The sequence below is a fragment of the Cebidichthys violaceus genome, unplaced genomic scaffold (assembly GCF_023349555.1).
Source record: "Cebidichthys violaceus isolate CVI_PGR_0920_01 unplaced genomic scaffold, fCebVio1.0.p SCAF_21, whole genome shotgun sequence".
Classification (NCBI taxonomy): Eukaryota; Metazoa; Chordata; class Actinopteri; order Perciformes; family Stichaeidae; genus Cebidichthys; species Cebidichthys violaceus.
In genome coordinates this window covers 12,059,449-12,079,425 of record NW_027176384.1, presented here as the reverse complement: position 1 = coordinate 12,079,425, position 19,977 = coordinate 12,059,449, and the positions used below count along the sequence as shown (strand labels likewise).

Here is a 19,977-nt window from a genome sequence, read left to right as displayed (position 1 = left end):
GATCGGCTTTTAATGAAGGAAAAGCTGGCAAGACATACAGCAGGCGACGCAGAAGGAAGGGAGGCTGGTCGTTCAGTGAAGTGTCACTCATCCCCTCTCCCTCCACGAAAGCCGGCATGGTAATTAAGTCAAATGAACGACAAGGAGGAATCCTCCTGGGAAGGACAGTCAAAGAAGCGCCGAGCGAAAGAGTATGCCGAGCCCTTGAGCGGAGACGATCACACGAGCAGAGAATGAGAGAGAGAGAGAGAGAGAGAGAGAGAGAGAGAGAGAGAGAGAGAGAGAGAGAGAGACCGAGGCCCAGGAGTAGGACAGTCACAAGAACAAGCCTGTGATTTGCGCAGTCAGATAAATATAAGCGTGCGAGCAGGGTCGCGTGAAATCATCCTCAAATGAGTGCTGATGACACGCCTCCAGGGACCGATAGTCGTCTGCTCGGGAAGGACAGGCGAACGTCTGCCGAGTGAGCAGTTTGAGAGGTAGAAGGACTGAGAAATGGAGGCAGGTAGATACAATTACCTCTCATGGGACGGCTGGCGCAGCAAGTGCAGAGTAAATGATTTCCCAGTGGGGTCAGTTAGACATCTCTCAGCTAAAAGGATCTGGCTTCGTGGGGACAGAACTATGATCACGCGAGTTAATGATTTTCCTCTCCTCCTTGAGACGAGAATAGCTCTTACCAACTTGCCTTGACTGGGAGACATGAGGTGAAACTGAAGTCCAAGTTAAAATAAGCGTGTTCGGCAAAGAGTGCGCGCAAATGGAATGAAAGCTGACTTGTTTGAACAACTGATAGAAACCAACGCTGTGTTGTAATATTTCGGGGGGGAAATATGGCAATCCATTTTATTAGAAGTGAGTCAAAATCACCGAGAGTGGCCAAGCAAAATGCATGTTGAAATCATCTGAAAACGCCAGCGCTTTAATGTTGCGCAACCAAATGTACTGCTGCTGCTATACTTCTGCAGCACAGCAACCACATGAGAGACAATGACCCACTCCCACGGATCAACTCAAGACCTGCACACAACCACATTCCTGAACACAGTCCATCGACAGTGCAGCGCCTCCCTCGCCGCAAGTAACCCTCAGGAGGAACACTGACCCCTAAAGGTCAGTCGATGCACGTACAGCACACAGGGAACGCAAACGCATGAAACTGCCGAACCTGACCCTATTGTGATCCCTTAAAAGGAGCCAGCGGGCGGCACTTTAACATTCAAAGCGCCCCGTCAAACAACCTGATAATTATCCTTTGCCGTGGGTAATTACGGAGCCTACTGTATGACCTCTTAATGCCATCGCAGCCGCCCCACGCTGACTTGTATGGGTGGAACTGAGGAGGAACGATGGAGCGGGTCTGAGAAAGAGACGGGGGGGGGGGGGGGGGGGGGGGGATCTGGAATTGGCTTACGAACCTTCAAAATAGACACTTGGAGCGTAACCGCACTCAACGCAGTCTGGATCTGAGCCCCGTAATAAGCCCCGCGTGTGTGTGTGTGTGTGTGTGTGTGTGTGTGTGTGTGTGTGTGTGTGTGTGTGTGTGTGTGTTTGTGTGCGTGTGGGCGTGCCTGCCTATAAAAATACAGACTTGTTTGTGGGTGTTTGCATGTGTGTTGGTTTATCAGTGGATGTTGTCTTTTCATTCTTTTTTACACGTGAATGCGAGTCTCTCTCTCTCTCTCTCTCTCTCTCTTGCTCTCTCCGTCTCCCTCTGTTGTATCTGTCCATTCATTCGGGCTGCGGCTGACAGAGCGGATGTAGATAATTATAAGGTGTTCTCCCAACGCGCCAACTTTGGAGATGTCTGCCTCCAGCTCCCCCCCCTCTCTCTCTCTCTCTCTCTCTCTCTCTCCCTCCGTCTTTCTCAGCGTTCTTTCCTCCCTACCCCCCCCCTCCTCCTTCTCCTGCGGCTCGGCCGCTTCTCGAGGAACCACAACACCGCAGACCCTAAGTACAATCTTCATCGAGGCTGTGTGTCTCTGTGTGTGATTGTGTTTTTTTTTTTTTGGTTGTTGTTGCTGGTCTCCTTTTCCCGTCTCTTTGATTGCAGCTCGGTTGATACATATCTTTTGGTTATCCTTCTTTTCAACTCACACACACACACACACACACACACACACACACACACACCGAACTACCCTCATCCCCGCTCCCACACGGCCACATTCCAATTGTATAAACCAATGTTTTGCAGCGGCTTGCTCTTCAGTCGTGCCCCTACGTTGCCTCCGGATACATGACGTTTCCTTACACTGACTCACACACCTGACCACGAGTCCGCAAGCTGAAAGATGGCGCAATTAAGTGTGTATATGCGTTTGACAGATTGCCCCGTGGATAATTGTGCAATGACACGACGCACTCGCAAAACAAAAAGCCCTTCATCACGTCAAGTCCTTCACAGTGTTACACTTGCAGACAGGGAGAGTGTGATATTAACTCGTCTCATTCCATGTAATTCAAAGTAATACGGGAGATGGGAGCAGCGATTAACATATGTTATTACCTCGTGTTGAATATATAGGCGGGTATAATTTGTGAGTTTTATGACCCTTTTCGATTGCGTGTGTCTTTAGTTTGCTTTCCGAGTCGGCGTGTGTGTGTGTGTGTGTGTGTGTGTGTGTGTTGGAATGTCTTGCATCTTCCCCGGTCTTCATAAAATGTTCCCTAATTACACTGCTATTTTCTTTAAAAAAAAAAAACTGTATTTAAACTGACTGATTATCATAAACAATCTGGATGTGTGCTCACAGGCCACAATAGGAGGGAGTGCAACGTGTGTTTGCTGAAAGATTAATGAGTGTGCACGCAGCGATTGTGCGTCTTCAGTGTACATTTTCGTCCGTGTGTGTGTGTGTGTGTGTGTGTGTGTGTGTGTGTGTGTGTGTGTGTGTGTGTGCGTGCGTGCGTGCGTAAGCGCTTGCACGGACGTGCACACAGGAAAAATACCCCGCGCCTCTGCATCTGTGTTTTGGGCTGTAGGCTTGGGTTACAGCGCGGTGCAGATTGCTGAACCGCGGGTATGAATGGGTCCCGCCACCTGCTAAGTCTCGTCAGTCAGATGGAGAAAGGGTGCACCGTTCAATCCGAGACAGAGTCGTGTTACGAACGAAGGGGGGGGGGACATCTCCGCAGAAAGACAGACCGAAGGACTGATGGACAACAGACGGACGCACAGACAAAGAGATGGGAGTGACAGAAACAGGAACTGTTAAATGAGGAGAGAAATGTGTGCGTAATGACTTTTTGTGCAGCCCAGATTGATGCTATTAAGGGTGTGCCCTGATATTTAATATAACAGCGCTGTTAGCCACTCATTTCTTTTAATATCCAAATTTTAATTAAACTGGAAATACTAGTCCATTTCAATTTTAGGCCCTTTTTTTTTCTTTTCTTTTCTTTCCCTTTGACTTATTTTTCTCTTTCTGTCATAAATACCACGAGCAGCATGAGACCATTATTACCACATTGGGAAATTGCAAACATAAATCTTGACTTTATATAATTTGGTCGATTATCGTCATGAAAAGCAGACAGCGCACTCATTCATGACGTGAGACCTTGTTTTGTTCCTACTTAAATAACAGTGTGCGGAGCTGAAATCGGTGCCTGTGGATTCGTCTTGGACCGCCTCGCTGTCGCATCAACGTGTTTGCTGTCACAGTTTTGCCTGGGACACATTCAGACATGTAGCCTTGCCTCATTAATTTCTAATAAAATGGCAGAGCTGACATTCAGCTACACGGTGCGGCTGACAGGCTGCACTAACAGGCAGCGGCTCCAGACGACATGACCACGCTAACCACAGCCTGGTTCCTCTCGAAGTCCATCCATCAAACCGCCTCACGATAACACCGCCTCCCTCTCTCGGCACAGCTTTGCAGAGGAGTGATATTGTGTGTGTGTGTGTGTGTGTGTGTGTGTGTGTGTGTCTGTGTGTGGGGATACAAATGGCGCATTTTGCCCGTTCGTACATATTCAAACAAGTTTGATCCGATGACTGTATTTGCATACAAAAGTGGTGTGTGTGTGTGTGTGTGTGTGTGTGTGTGTGTGTGTGTGTGTGTGTGTGTGTGTGTGTGTGTGTGTGTGTGTGTGTGTGTGTGTGTGTGTGTATCCGAGTGTGTCACAAAAGTAATACGAACCGAAGAGGCTGAGCAGCCTGGTTTGTGCAGTGAGCATCGTTAGCGGTGTGTGTGTGTGTGTGTGTGTGTGTGTGTGAGTGGGCTTTCTTGCGGTACGCATGGCCAGGCCTCTAGCCGTCTGTGGTCACAGCGCTGGTGGAAAACCGCTCTCTGTGGTCCAGCCGTCCAGCGACAGGAGGAGACACGCTCTAATGAAATGGTTCCATATTCGGCCTCTTTTGTTACATGTGAACTAAGGCTCATGTTTCTGCCTTAGTTCGCTCTCATTGTCCTTGTCTCTCCTGTGTCATTCGTCACGTTTGCCTTCTCTGCTCTTCCTCTCCTGTCCACTCTTCATCGCGGACGCTCGTCTTTGTCCCTCGAATGCCGTGCGGTGACGAGGGAGTCTAGCATTTGGGTTGAGAGAGACGAACGGTGCTGTATGGTGAAAATGAACACATACTTAGACGACTCATATAGATTCTTGTGGTTTGGGATGTGGTCACGTTTTCCCTGTTAATCCCTCTGATACACATCCTACATACTCTGGAGTCACATTTACGGGACAGAATATGGTATTAAAATGTCCCATAAGATACAGTACTTAACTATGAATTATGGCTATGAGTCGCTTTAGTTGGACAATATAAAATCATGTTTCTATTTCAACCGGAACGGTGTTTTGCAGAGCTGCAATCAAATAAAACACACTCATCCTTTCTGAAAAGTAATATCAGTGCGGCTTAAATGGCAAACCTCGCATATATAGTGCGGCTGTAATGAATAATCATTCAACACACACACACACACACACACACACACACACACACACACACACGTCGTTCATGCGCACATCCTCTGTTCTTTTGGATTGAAACGCGCACGCAAGCTCTTCTTAATGCTAGAGGTCACGGCGCCGCGTGTAAGGCGGCGCATTTCCTGTCAGAGACGTTCACTCTACTGCACCTGAATGAGAAATCCAGCGGCCCACGGTTGTGTTACACAGACGGTCGCCATGGAAACCAAAGCTACACCTGCTCCCGTGCTTAGAGAGAGAGAGAGAGAGAGAGAGAGAGAGAGAGAAAGGGAGAAAGGGAGGCAGCGGGGAGGTGAACTTTTGAGGCATGTGTGGATATCCTTGAGCTTAGGATAATATTTGAACACTTTGTTAAGCAAAGCTCTCAGCAAATTTCCACGGAGCGGCCGTCTCTCCGACACCTGTGTGTTTTGTGGCCGTGGCCGTCGTGAGAGCGGGGGTGGGGGGTGTGGGGGGGTGGGGAGAGACGTACACCGCACCACACACGGAGAAAAAAAAAAAAAAAAAGCATTCAGAAGGACAGAGAGACTGACATGCCAAACCAAACCACTGGAGACATTACAGTACTGTGTGTCTTTGCTTTTATGGAGCTAGCCTTGCATTTGAAAGATAAACATGTGTAATTCTATGCGCCGGTTCCCTTTTGAGCTGCCATTTTCTTTTCAAACTGTCCCCCCACCCCACCCCCCCCCACCCCCACCCCCCCCCGCCTGTCAATGGAGTAGTAGCTTGTCAGTAATACACAGATGTAGACGCTCCGACAAACCACAGAAACACACCTAGCGGCTCTTAAGTTGTCCACCTTTTTGCCAAGAAAAAGAAAGCAACCAACAGAAAATGAACAAGTAAAATGTGTTTTGCTTATCAAACCCCCCCCCCCCCACACACACTTCTCTTGTTCAGCCGTCACTGTATATATATGTGCACAAGAGAGACACTTGAACAGTGTTGCATTAGTTTAATGGAATATTACCCATCTGTTGAATCTCAGTCAAGTGTTTTCCTCTGTCAGGCTTTCATGTTTAATGTCACTCAAACACACACTCGCACAGCGGCGCGTACACACATTCAGATAAACACAATTTAATGCCCTGTCGCCTTTCTTTCATGCCGTTTCATTATTCCGCTATTGCGTGGCATGTAGGCGTCTAAAGCGCCTGCCTGTTTGGAGAATGGGGGAGTGAAGAGTGCTCCACAGACAATTGCACTTGAATTTTGAATGTAGCTCCCCCCCCCCCCCACCCTGCTGCTTTTTAAGACAAGAGCCAGGTTATTTTCCATAATGGCGCATGACAAAGGGACAAATGATAATGTATTTGAATGAATTGCTTGTATTTGCCAGTTTTCGAGGGGTGTCCTTGAACATAGAACATACGTGTGTGTTTGTGCATGGAGCGTGATATGGAAATTAATATGACCTCAGTAAGTGTGTGTAGCTTAGAATATAACAAATCCATCTTTCAGCCGTATGTTCAAACTTACCTACAATTTGAGCCAAGGCAACGATTTCACCATATCTCTGGATGCATGCAGGTGTGTGTGTGTGTGTGTGTGTGTGTGTGTGTGTGTGTGTGTGTGTGTGTGTGTGTGTGTGTGTGTGTGTGTGTGTGTGTGTGTGTGTATTTGCATATACTATAATCTGTGGCTGTTTGCATTGTCCACTGTGTCTGGGTGTGTGCTGTATTTGAATCTGTAAAAGACAGAACGTGTGAGTGAAAAAGAGCAGACAGAGGATGTGTGTAACAAGAGAAAGTGCGTTGGAAGGGGTCTGAACAGAGTGTGTGTGTGTGTGTGTGTGTGTGTGTGTGTGTGTGTGTGTGTGTGTGAGATGTGAGTGGAATGCATAGGAGTATTTGTGTTTCAATGTCTCTGCGTATCCGGGGGCTAGAGTAAGCAGACCGTGTGTGGTGAGGGGCATGTGAGTGCATACATGCATGAGACGAGGTGTGTTTCAATGTGTCTGTGTGTGTGTGTGTGTGTGTGTGTGTGTGTGTGTGTGTGTGTGTGTGTGTGTGTGTGTGTGTGTGTGTGTGTGTGTGTGTGTGTGTGTTGGGGTTGCGAGGCCAGGGAGTGTGTTCGAGGTGGAAGCTGCTGAGTGCGCTCACTGTTCGACTCGTTCATGCTGCATAAGCAGAAAATACTGATTGGATTACAACTTAACTTCTGGGGAGTACGTCTGCCTGCGTGTGTGTTCAGGAAGAACTGATGCGGGTGTAAACATTTGGGTCAATATTAATATATGCATGTCACTTTAAGGGTGTGTACTTGCATTTTAAAAGCAGAGCGCAGTGCATTTGTGTTGCTTTGCATGCGTGTGTGTGTGAGTGTGTGAGTGTGTGTGTGTGTGTGTGTGTGTGTGTGTGATGTTATTCTTTGCTTGTCTTCTGCTCGGTTACTGTATTTTGTATGAGCCGTGGTGCGCGCCCTGCATCTGCCCATGCTCCCCTTTCCAAACGAGCGTGTCTGTGTTTAGGTTAGAGGTCCTCTGGTGCTCACGCCCAGTTCCTCCAATTCTCCAAACCGCAGCAGATCCCAGCTCAGATAAAGCCCCTCTGTGTGCGTTCGTGTGCACGGGCCACCGTGTCTTCGTCGGAGATCGCACGAGTGTTGAAATGCGCCTGTTGTTTCTGCTTTGGCCCATCTGTGGGGGGGGGGGGGGGGGGGGGGGGTAACCTTTTGTGACGGACTGTTTTGTAGCACTCCTGGGTTCGGCTCCAGCCGCTCACTTCCAGGCGAGACAGGTTGTCACATATCCAGCCAAGATGGCAGTGAAGAGAAGTAAAGACAAGTCTTTCTATTTGTTTACCTGCTCTTGACTCTTTTTTTTTCTTCTTGTGTCTCAATGTCTGCCATTCTTTTATTTTCTTCTCTTTTTTTGCTTCTTTCAAACTTCTTATTTTTTCATTCCATTTTTTTTTCCGCCTACCGTGGCTCTCTGCCACGTCCATTTCTTTTTCCTTTACTTCATAGTTGAAATACAAGAGGACCTCCTGTGTGGCGTTCTGTCTGCTGGAAATCACATTTCCTTACTTCCCTCCTCGAAACTCATTTCCTGATCCTGCGATTTCGTGCGTGATTGGTAAACGGAGAAATAAGAGGCAATCTGATTGGCTCCCCGCATGTTAACGGAACGGCTCCGACGACACTTCTTATCTTCAAAATGTGAAGTCTTGTCGTCGTAATTTCAGCGTTGCGGTGGTGCGTGTTTCTGTGGTAGCAGACTTACGAGTGTGTAGAAACGTCAATGCCAGGAAAAAATATATACCTACACACACACACACACACACATGCACATACGCTCAATCCATCTGTGGTACACTACAAATTCTGACACAAACACACATCCACAGACCTCCATTCATGCCCACACCCACCCACTCCATTTGCCTCAGCCTCAAACCGAAGTCCGACTGACGCAGATGAGCTGCAACCGGGCTTTATTAGGTGACGACCGCTTCCTCTCGCAGTCCTCATCCACCCCACTGGTACTCGACACACACACACACACACACACACACACACACACACACACACGGTTGACACACCACTTCCTCCGTCTCCCCTTCCATCAATCCCTTCTTTTATGTAGACACAGATGTCCAAGATCTTACACACTGTGAGTGGGCGCAGATGGCTCCTATAGCAGCCCGTCAATCAGAGCTTTGTGGGGAGAGCAGGGAGATCACAATCCACAGGACTGGGTGTGCATGTGTGTTTGTGTATATATATACACACACATATATATAGTTATTTATACAGTACATATATATATATACTGTATATGTGTGTGTTTGTGTGTCTGGTTTCTATATTGTGTGTGTGTGTGTCCATGCTGTCTGTTGACACTGATGATGATGAATGATGCAGTGTGATAGTGAGGCTGATGTTTTTAGGAGACTGTGCCTGTGGTGAAAATATAAAGCACATGTTATGTATCCAGTGCAGGAGCCACAGGCAGATGGTTAAGGGGTTAATTCTTATTTCAATTAATTTCACTGTCAACCAGACTCTCTCCCTCTGTTATTATCATAATATTCTAGAGAAACTCACATTGTATGAAACAAAATGGGCTGCTCTTTGATTGACAAATTGCACGTTAATAGTGTGAGCAGCTTTTCAATGAGATGAAGACGTTCCATTGTTTTGCTCTTAATTACAATTAAAGATGTTTTTTTTTTTTTATGGGCATTTATGGACAACATGATTTTTTTTTTTTGCTTAGTCTACAAAACGTAAAATTGTGAAAAGGTAATGTTACAATTTGTAGGTCGAAGAAGGAAATACAAGGTACTGAAATATAAATACTGTGTATCGAATACATGTATTAGATTTACAGTTCGAATAAAACAGAGATAAATCCTCTCATGGTAAAAGCTAGAGAATGTTTGGTGTTTTTACTTGATAATTAACTGAAGCGATTAATCAATCATCGTGTCCATTTTCTGCTGATCAGCTGATCAAATCATCTAATCGCTTCCATTTTTTTTTTTTTTATTATGAATACAGACTGAATGAAGATAGATATTCTGGATCTTTCATGGATTCACTTGATTGAATTTCCGGGTCGTCCTCTAACCACCCAGTTCTGTTGAAATCGAGTTATGCTAATAACTGTGATAAATGAATAGAAATGAACCGATGTGTGCGCTGTGGCCGGCTCATGAGGTTCACGGACACCAAATTCAATTCAGGGGGTGAACTTTGTCTCAGGAAGGGAGTGCGGTTCTTTGTTAATGTAATACCAGAGTTGATGGTTTGAAAATGAACCGACCGCCAGCGGTCTGGCCAGACTTCTGCCCATCCTACGTCACGTCTTGTGCTGGTTTTCCATTTAGCTTGGCTGCACAGTGCGAGTGTAAACTTCAACACTCCGTACACCTGGACGGAACACTCTGCAGAAATCCATGTGCAGTCACACACTCGTCAATGCGGATTTACATAATAACCCGTTTACAGCTACATGTCACCCACACCCACACACGCTTACCTCCACACAGTGTCTCCCCTGGCCTTGGCTCCACATGAATTATTCAACCAATCACACGGCTGAACAGCCTGAACTGTGTCCCTGATTGGGGCACGCTGTGCTCACTTGAAGTGTCTCACGCTATACCTGGCTGACGTGTGTCTATGTGTGTCTGTACGTTGTGTGCAAAGCAACTGAGGAAACATGAAAAAAAAGTTGCTGATTTCATACGGGCAACTTGATTGTGGACGCAGTAATATTATTTTTCTTTGAGGCAAAGACAAAAACAAATATTGTACTCAAACAGTACTCAACTTGGGAGACTGACTCATACATTTTAAGTATGAATAATTGTGATTTCATACAATGTTTAATCTTAAAGTTTTTGCCACAAATCTTACACCATATAGTCCAGACTTTTAGTTTACTCACTGCTGGGGTGAACTGCACAAATGTGTGATTTGTAATCTGATTTTCAATCTGTCCTTGTTCGGATTCTTGTCGTCTTGTCGACACTAACTCCGTCTCCTCTTTCTCTTCCAGAGATGTTAGAGTCCAGTAACCTCGTCACTTTCAATGGCTTGGCCAACAGCTCGAGCTACGACGCTTTCCTATTGGACGAGGAGCGAGGGAGGCTGCTGGTCGGAGCCGAGGACCACATCTTCTCATTCGACCTCGTCAACATCAACAGAGACCACAAACAGGTACAATTCAGATGTGCTCCACTTTACTTTGGTTACGGTTTGGCTCTATTTTATAGCTTTGTGTGAGAGTCAAGTTATTTTGGTCCACGTTTGCAAGGTGTTTTCTCTTCTATTCTCTTCTCTTCACGTTTCTACTCTTCTCTTCCTGCTGCTCCCTCTGGAGTCCATTACACCGCCTCATTCTCCCCTCCCTTCTTCCCTCCCACTGTCTGTCTTGGTCCAGACAGGGCTGTCCATAATTCCATTACTCCACCTGGACTAGGTTAACAGGCTTTTTATCAGATTCAGGCTGCTATCTTAGACACACAAGACTGACACAGACTTGCCTGCAGGCTGCAGAGAGCCGGGCAGGGGAATGGAAGTGCTGAGAAATGCATAGTCAATGCAGAGAGAGAGAGAGAGAGAGAGAGAGAGAGAGAGAGAGAGAGAGAGAGAGTCTCCGTTTTCTTTTTGCCCTTGGCTCGGATGTGTAATTTTTTTCTCCCCCTTTTCCGCTATTTTGTTCTGATCTTTGCATCATTATCAGATAAAGTCCAAAAAGCAGTGATTTAGCAAATTTTATGTAATTACCATGAAATGTGCAGTGCAGATTCCCAAGAGAGGGAATCTCAGCTGCTATAGAGACGAGATAAAGTCTAGGAATAAAATTAGGAATTGTAGTTGTGAAATGTGTGTGTGTGTGTGTGTGTGTGTTGTATGGACATAATAATGCATGTACATGCGTGTGCATACATTTCCTTTGTCTTTCCACATCTGCGTGGCCACCAGCAAAACAAGTGAGCTCAATCGCACCCAATTTTTGAATATATAACCGTCTCCTTCCACATGCACCTTTTGTGCGCCCCATGTGTGTTTATAATTCATGTGACACCAGATAGATCCGCCTTAAGGACAGTACAAAGCTACTCTTTAGTTCACAGTGCGTCTTTTTCAAAACAAAGTAGCAAAAGCCTGCTTTCTCTTCATATTGGAAGGGAAAAGTAGAACCATATGCTCAGGATTTAAGCTGTAGAATGGAGTTTTTCATATGCCATAATTTGAACCAGAACTCATATTTAGACCATATAAATTGTCTATATTGACACAGCAAATGCAATATAGAGGGTATATATTTCCATGTCTTCCTACATATGTATATTATTCAATTTCACATAAACACAGCACATTTGTACCTCAGTTTGTTTCTCCTGGTTTTTAATTACACTTCCATGCAGTCTATCATTATACCGTTTAAAAGGCCATCCCTAATTTATCGTATGCACATCCAGCTCTCACGATATGACCAGGGATGTACAGGGACACAACGGAGCGAGTAACCTGTCAAAATAAAGCACGACCGATCCAAAGTCATTCGCCTGGAATTACACAAATCTTGATTTCCTCTGATTCATCGCATTGACTCACTGCTTTCCCCGTTTCATGAAACAACGTGTAAGTCTCCGCGCTCCACCTCCAGCCTAGTGTGACTTTGTCTTTCTCTCTTGTGCACAGATCGCGTGGCCTGCCACCCCCTCGAAGAGGGATGAATGCAAGTGGGCGGGGAAAGACCTCGGGGTAAGTCCGCGTGCATGACGGCGTCATCGTTTGAACTCTTCCCTACAATTTTATGCTTCTATTCGTTACACAGATGATCGGTTTCGTCCGCGCATCCATGGACAGACAGACCAATGTCTCTGGAAATGCCGCAATACAGCGTAGGAGAAGTTGCCTGGATCCAGCACCCTGTACGATAGATGAGGCGATAGTACAGTAGCCGTGTGCCATCTCACCTCTGGCACAGCGTGCTCTCTGTCGGCCATTCCCCACTGACATCCACAACTCAAAACACACTGTACGGCAGTATTGGCACGAGGACGACGACGCATTACCTCGGAGGTTATTTGCTGCTGTGACGTACAGTGTTGGGAGTGTGTTTGCGCCTCAGATCGAGCGCAGTGTGTGCATATTTATGTGTGGAGTGTATTGTTCGAGTCCTCGTTATCTGACGCCGCGTGTTAGCTCACATGTGCACGAGTTTGCCGAACACATACTATATGCCACCGGCTTTGCTTGTGTGCACAGCGGTGTTAGTGTGTGTTGTCTCAGCGTTGCTGTTTGGATAGGCCCTCTCTGTGTTATATCTGATCTTAATTTCATGGCTGGATGAGTCCGGAGTGCAGCGGCTGCAGGGTTTTTAGGATTATCCAGAATCACGTAGACGTTTGAAATCGCAGAGCTTTCACTCGGGTCTAACTCGCCAGCCAGCTTTTTGGGATTCTCGACACAAACACAAAGTCGCCACCGCGCAAGCAACACTGCACCTTCGCTCCCTCGCACGGTTGAAAGGGAATGTTTCTGGCGGTTACAAAAATCACACAAAACACAATGATGAGGTATTTGCGTGCTGTGAAAATGTTTACCCTTGAAAATGAGGCGGTGAGAGCCGAGACGGAGTGCAGCAGGGAGAAACCTTGATTAGGACATTACCAAAGCATTCGGAACTCCCAAAGTGATGCATTTCTCCAAACCACAATTTACAGCCGCAGAACAAATGTAACAGCTGCCCCCCTACAGAATGCCTCATGGCTGTATCATTCTCCTTGGCAGGACCAGTGTGTAACATGGCCCAGGTTTGTTGCATTTGATTCAGCGAACAAAAGGCCCAGATACTGGATTCACAGTTTCGTAGAACTGACTTATGTCATTTCTGAGTATTTTTCCAGCCATTACAGATATTAAAGGAAACACAAAAGTTATCCTTCATTTCCAAAGCATTTTCCGTATTCAAGAAGAGACCTCACTATAATCTCAAAATTCAAATCTGTCCATTATTCCTCCAACAGAAAGTCATCATCAATATCCAGTCCAAAGAGAGTCATTAGTTTGGATCCAATAATGACTCATTTATCCTGAGCGGCTGTTGTGGTTTTCACATAATGACATGGTTTGTGATCAGGGAAGTCATTTTTCACCTGGGGGCAAGACAGAGCCGCACGTTTGAGTGACTCGCATAACAAACGTCCGTCGGTGTAAATTGTGTAACCTACCTACCGCATAGCTAATGAGTCAAACTCGAAGACAGCCATGTAAAATCCTAAACAGGCCTGACATTGGGGGGGGGGGGGGGGGGGGGGATTATAGGAGTTGGTGAAATGCATATAATAAGGTTGTGAGAATGATGTGCGGGGGACGTGAGCTCCCGCTGTTCAAACACAGTAGAAAAGACAGCGGGTAAAGTCGTTAAGTTGCACAGTTTAAAGGTGTTTTCATGCTTGAATGAACCCCAGGTCAGTGCATGCTACAGTTTTCTATTAAACAAGTTAATATGTTTGACATACAATTCATTTACGCTTTCACATTAAAATAAATAGTTTTGGGACATTGAGCGAAGAATGCTTATTTGACAATGGGACAAGAAGATTGATACCACTCTCAGGTCTGTACGTTCAATTTGGCGCTGTAGCCAGCAGCCAGTTAGCTTAGCATAGCGTAAAGACTGGAAATGGGAAAACAGCTGGCTCTGTCCAAAGTCAACACACTCCATCTATATCTCCTATATCTGGTTTGTTTAATCTTACAAAGGCCAAAGTAGTGGGTTTTACTAGGGTTCATATGCTGTTTCATTCTCATTGAATTCTTTATGCTAAGGTAAGCTAACAGGCTGCTAGCTCAAGCAGTGAAGCATACAGTTTCAAAATATCAAAGTCTTTAAGGTGAAAGAGACGGAGCCAAAACACAAGTTTCTTCCTTTCTGAGGGTTAATAGCAGGAAATTAAGTTTTTTGGAAAGCCTTAGCACTGTGTGATCCCAGAGTGAATTTGGTTCTGCACTGGAAACTGTCATCACTCGAACCTGAACACAGTGAAGCCTCGAATCCAGCTTATGTCTCATATCAAATCATCCAACGGAAACGTCTGTGAGGTCTAGAAGCCTGGAGAGATACACGTGTTAACGGGAGGGAGAGAGAGCGGTAACTTGGCTGTCTGCATCGGATGTGATGCGAGTGCTGCGTTTTCAAATCCCCCAAACAAATGGCAACTTAGATTCCAGAGCAGCAATAGGTTACAGGTATAACAATCTTAATATTATATATAAAGAAAAAAGAAAAAGAAAAATACAAGAAAAATACACATGTCACAATACACAATATATACAATTATAATAGAGTAAAGATGTTATATAAAAAATGCATACTATATACACAGTGAATAGAATAACAGAATAATATTAAATCAACTAAATAAACAGTAGTGCAGAGGTTTAACGATTTGATTTGGCCCGAGGTGATTTGTTATAGAGTCTTATAGCGGTAGTCTTATTTGTTAGGTGGATATTCAGCATGTATTTATAATAAGGCAAACTCCAGCCTAATCTCTTAACCACATGTGCCCAAATCAACTCCTGGAGGCTGCTAATAGCCCTCCTACATTAACCAATCCTGTTGATTAGCACTCTAATAAACAGTCTCACACCACTGGGACTATCAGCATGTGCTGGGGAGCCAACCTAAACAGCCTCAGCAAATTCAAACATATGGATCATTAAAGATCTGAGTGCCTGATTTGACTTACAGGTGGGATTTCCTTAAAGGAGACTAAGTCTCTTCCAATCCAACTGGAAAGTCCCTGCTTTAGAAGGGAATTGCAACAGAGCTTTCCTTTATTCTCCGTCAGTCTCTGCTTCCTATTAGTCTCCATTTTCAATTGAATCACCGCAGCACTTTTCTCTAATAATATTGTCAACGTTATTTTCATAAAGGATCAAACTTAATTCAAACTTTATAACACGGAGGAGGCTTTTGGAAATCAATGCTAACATGCAATCTATTTCATAAAAAAAAGTTTCACATGTTTTCCAAGGCTATATAATATACTATACCGGTAGTATTACTATATAGACAGAGACAGGTAATGCATACACAAAATGTATTCAAATCTCTTTGCCAGATGTATGAAATTATACATGGGTTGGGGTATTTGATGTTCCATGTCTCATTTCTTTTCCAGAAAGAGTGTTCTAACTTCATCCGGGTCCTCCAACCCTTCAACCAGACCCACCTGTACATCTGTGGCACAGGAGCCTTCCACCCCATCTGTTCTTTTCTGGAAATGGGCAAGAGGGCAGAGGTAATAAATCGGGTGCATTAATGTTGGTTCAGCAAATGCTGTAGGTTTTTTTTTTTTTTACTCCATGTTTAATCAGTTATATATATGCAAAAGGTCATTTAGATCTCAATTGAGCGTGTGACACCAGTGCTATAGTGAACTAATGACAGAGTAAGTCATTGCTTCCCCTTGAAATAATATGTGCACCAGCAACTGCACCGGCTGCACTAAGTGTATGCTCTCGCTCACGCAAACACGTGCACGGATTTCGGTAAAGCACAGCGGTAACCGTTCCCCTCATTGATTATCTTCACATCAATGTTTTCCTTTGTGTGAAGAAGAATTAGAACAAAAAAAAAAGTGGTCGCTACATGGTTCGGAAAATGAAACAACCTCTTCCCCGCATGAAAGTTGAATCAGTCACCTTGATGAAGGTCTACAGGTTAATCAGTGCAGCAGCATGGGTTCTGCTGTCCGACAATGCGGAGAGGAATGACTGTTTGCACCATGCAGGTTTTGAGTATAGAAGAGCCTGCATGAGTTCACTTGAATTTAAAGTAGTGTTGTCAGTCATTGATTAAAAGAAAACAGAGTAAGTTGGGTCTCTCTTTTGTGTATTTTCTTTTTTTTTTATATTCAATTCTATTGAGTTCTGAGGGTGAGCTGTGCTTTTGCCGCATGATCCTCCTTTATTCCCCCATTGTTCCTTTTTGTTCTAGAAATTATTGTTGATCTGTAATCAAATCTGTCCAAAGGCTGTGGTGCTTCCCGTCCCGAACGCTGCTTGCTATAATGAGAATTTGGTGTAATTTGATGCACAGGCTATAAATGTACCTTTAGCCAGGCTTAATGTGGCTTTCACTCGGCCTCAGTTTGAACTTTGACCCTTTCCACGACAGGAAAACATCTTTCGACTGGCCTCGCATTTCGAGAACGGCCGCGGGAAAAGCCCCTACGACCCCAAAATGCTCTCGGCCTCGCTGCTGATCGGTGAGTTTGATCTCTGCCGTGATTAGTTCCAGGAAGTACACATTCACTTCGGAACTGGTCATTTGTTCCTAACTACGCTCTTCTCACTAACAGATGGAGAGCTGTACTCTGGCACATCTGCTGATTTCATGGGAAGGGACTTTGCCATTTTCCGTACCCTGGGAGATCATCATCCAATCAGAACGGAGCAGCATGATTCAAGATGGCTGAATGGTAAAAAAAAAAAAAAAAAAAAAAAAAAGCAATAAGAAAGTTTATTTTAGCATGTGGAGAAAGTATCAATGGCTGAAATAAATTAAGTTTACTCCTGAAGAAATACATTTTCCTGAAAAAAGATGATGTGTTTTGCACAATCTAGTTTTTCTTCATGAATTTTTTTTTTTAATATACTCGGGTTTTGTCACTGTAGTTGACACAAACGTGTTTCCTTTCCTGTTTTTTAAGAGGCAATTTCCGTCCTGACGCTTACATTTGAACTTAATGGTGTTCAAAACTGCAAAAACTAGATAACATACATTTTCAAACCTCATAAACTCCTACAAACGTTACTATTAAAGTCAAATTGGGCACTTGTGGCCCACAATAACCTCTACTATTCAGCACGAGGTGGAAGTAAACCATAGTCATTGGCCAGTTTTGGAGAAAGAATACCATTGAGCTTTTCAATGGACTTCGAAGCATTACATTCTCTCACAAGCCTCAAGTCTCCAATCATTTCCATTCATGTGCAGACATCAGATATCAGAGCCCATTCACAAAGTCACTGGATTTGCCTGCGCTCGTAAGATTAGCGCGGCAGTGAGGGTTATTGACTGCTCGGTCTGTCTGGCTATCTTTCGGCACCGCGGAGGACTTAGGGAGCCTCAAAAGGTCAGTTTGAACCTTTCCCTCAAGCTGTGCCATCCCTTTTCCGCCTCTTTCCCACAGAACTAATCCGCTCTCAGCTGTTTTCCTGTAGTGGAGTCAAATTCCTCTCATCCCCCCTCCACCCTCCCCCCACCACCCTCAGAAATCACAAACACTGTTCTCTGCGGTGCTGATTGCTGTGACATATTAATAAAGAGTGATTTTAAAAGGGAGGAGCTATTGTTACAGCGTTAATCTCCATCGATCTTTCACCTTGTTCAAACAAATACGCCGGGGATTGTAGCCATTCGGCCCGGCAAAATCCAACTCCTTCTCCACAAAGGGGGGATTGTAATTGCACGGATTACTGGGATGGGGATATTCTATTGAGCCTTTATCAACAAGGTTACATGGTGCTCAAATGCGACAAGAAAGAAAGTTGGGAATGAATTCTTCATAGCAGTTGATTCTAAAAAAGGATTTAGGGCTAAATGGTATCGCTTTGGCTTTGCTGGTCTTTATTCACGCAATGTATTTACACATCCCTTCACCCTTTAATGCCCACTCACTCAACAGTTAGGTGCGATTAGACCCCGACTGAATACAGTGGCCTTTTGTTTGGGAATAAAATGCAATGAATTGCATGACCTCAATGGTTGGCGACACCGGCAGAAGCCTGTTTTCGTATGCGACGGCATGCGAGGTTGAATTTATGAACGTGTAGATTTAATGGCACATATTCACAATAGAGCTATGAGGAGTGTGTGGGGCACATGATTCATGCCAGAGGTCTCGCACCCGCACAGCGCTGATAAATCTGCTTCCCACTTTGGCCACACTGGTCTTTTTCACAGCTACTCTATATCCTAAACGGCCATGGAGGCGTAACATGGCACGGCTTGTTTCTCTCCAGCTAACCCCCGAGCTTCTAGACACAGGCTCGTTTTACGCGTGACGCCGCCGCCGCCGCCGCCGCCGCAGTGACTGCGGCCTCTTTTCCTTTCTTTTCCTCAGTCCCTCTGCCCCTTCAACTCAGAGATACCTCAGCCCGGAGGCCTCGGCTCGCCCCGTTTAGCTTTGATTTCCTCTCGCGCTTAACGTCGAGATAAATGTATTCAAGTGTTACCGGGGACAATCGGAGCCATGTGTGTTTGTGGGGATGTGGCCTGGAGAAAGGAGTTATGTGGGATTTGGACTTGGAGCGCTCACTTGGGTTAAAGTCAGATACTGTAACACCAGTGTGTAAAGTGAATGGCTGTTGTTACTGAGCCGTGACTGGAGAATATCATGGGGGATTAGGTTTTGGAGGTGTAAAATAAGGGTGAAAAGGATTCTCATTGCGGCGGAGGTTGGATCGTAAAATTACTTTTGTGTAGGTTCGTGTGGGACTTAAGTGTGTTCGAACAAACGTTTGCATATTTTTTACTGCATACTATGTTGTTTCTCTGCTTAACTTCTTTCCTTTTCTTCCCTCCAGACCCCAGGTTCATAGGCGTTAACTTGATCCCAGAAAGTGACAACCCCGAAGACGATAAGATCTTCCTGTTTTTCAAGGAGAACGCCATGGACGGAGAGAACACTGGCAAGGCCACCATCGCCAGGATAGGACAACTGTGTAAGGTAACAACACACACATACAAAAAAAACGTATCACAGTTTACTCAAAAGTCATGAAAAGATTCACAGTAATTTGTTTAAAATCTGAATAGTCCTACAGAAATAACAGCACGTTTATGTCAGTTTGCAGAAATGTGAGTTTTTTTGGGGGGTTTGTGATACAGAATGACATGGGAGGTCACAGGAGTCTGGTGAACAAATGGACCACTTTCCTCAAGGCCCGGCTAATGTGTTCAGTGCCCGGGGTCAACGGCATTGATACACACTTCGATGAGCTGCGTAAGTGTGTATTCATTATTTGGCATTCGATGAAAAGTCTCTCTTTCAAAAATGCTGATGACAAAAAAAACCTCACCTTCACCCATTCTTGCTTTGTTCTTTCAGAGGACGTGTTTCTCATGAGCTCCAAGGACCCAAAGAATCCAGTTATATACGCTGTATTCACCACATCCAGGTACAGACCCACGTCTTTTCATATGACCTCCATAATGTGCGTGCAAAGGCTCACGTTGAGAACAACTTGGCGGCCGCTGGTAGTATCGGATTTGTTTTGTTGATTTGTTGCTAGGAGATCAGAAGCAACTGATAGAAATTCAACGTTGCAGCCGTCCTAGACGAGTTATTTCCTCTGTGTTTGAAAAACACACTCGCTTCATATTTCCTTTGCGCCGTTTCACAACCTTTATTCCACGCCTTTATCTGTAATTCCCTGACCGTTCGAAATGACATGGCAGGATGCGAGCGTCCAAGCGCGCCGCCCGTCATGTTCCCAGACAGCGCTCCCCGTGCCGTAATCCACTTACAGGTGTCTTATGGTCGCTTTCCC

The 19,977-nt window shown here is 45.1% G+C and overlaps 1 protein-coding gene across 1 annotated transcript in view; it reads left to right on the top strand.

Moving 5' to 3' along the window:
- sema3aa (sema domain, immunoglobulin domain (Ig), short basic domain, secreted, (semaphorin) 3Aa) overlaps positions 1-19,977 on the top strand; it is a 31,291-nt gene that overhangs the window by 3,762 nt on the left and 7,552 nt on the right. The window contains exons 2-9 of the mRNA XM_068717413.1: positions 10,454-10,614; positions 12,106-12,168; positions 15,600-15,719; positions 16,598-16,688; positions 16,782-16,901; positions 19,012-19,154; positions 19,316-19,430; positions 19,536-19,605. Of these exons, the coding sequence (XP_068573514.1) occupies positions 10,454-10,614; positions 12,106-12,168; positions 15,600-15,719; positions 16,598-16,688; positions 16,782-16,901; positions 19,012-19,154; positions 19,316-19,430; positions 19,536-19,605 (883 nt within the window). The remainder of the gene's footprint in view (positions 1-10,453; positions 10,615-12,105; positions 12,169-15,599; positions 15,720-16,597; positions 16,689-16,781; positions 16,902-19,011; positions 19,155-19,315; positions 19,431-19,535; positions 19,606-19,977) is intronic.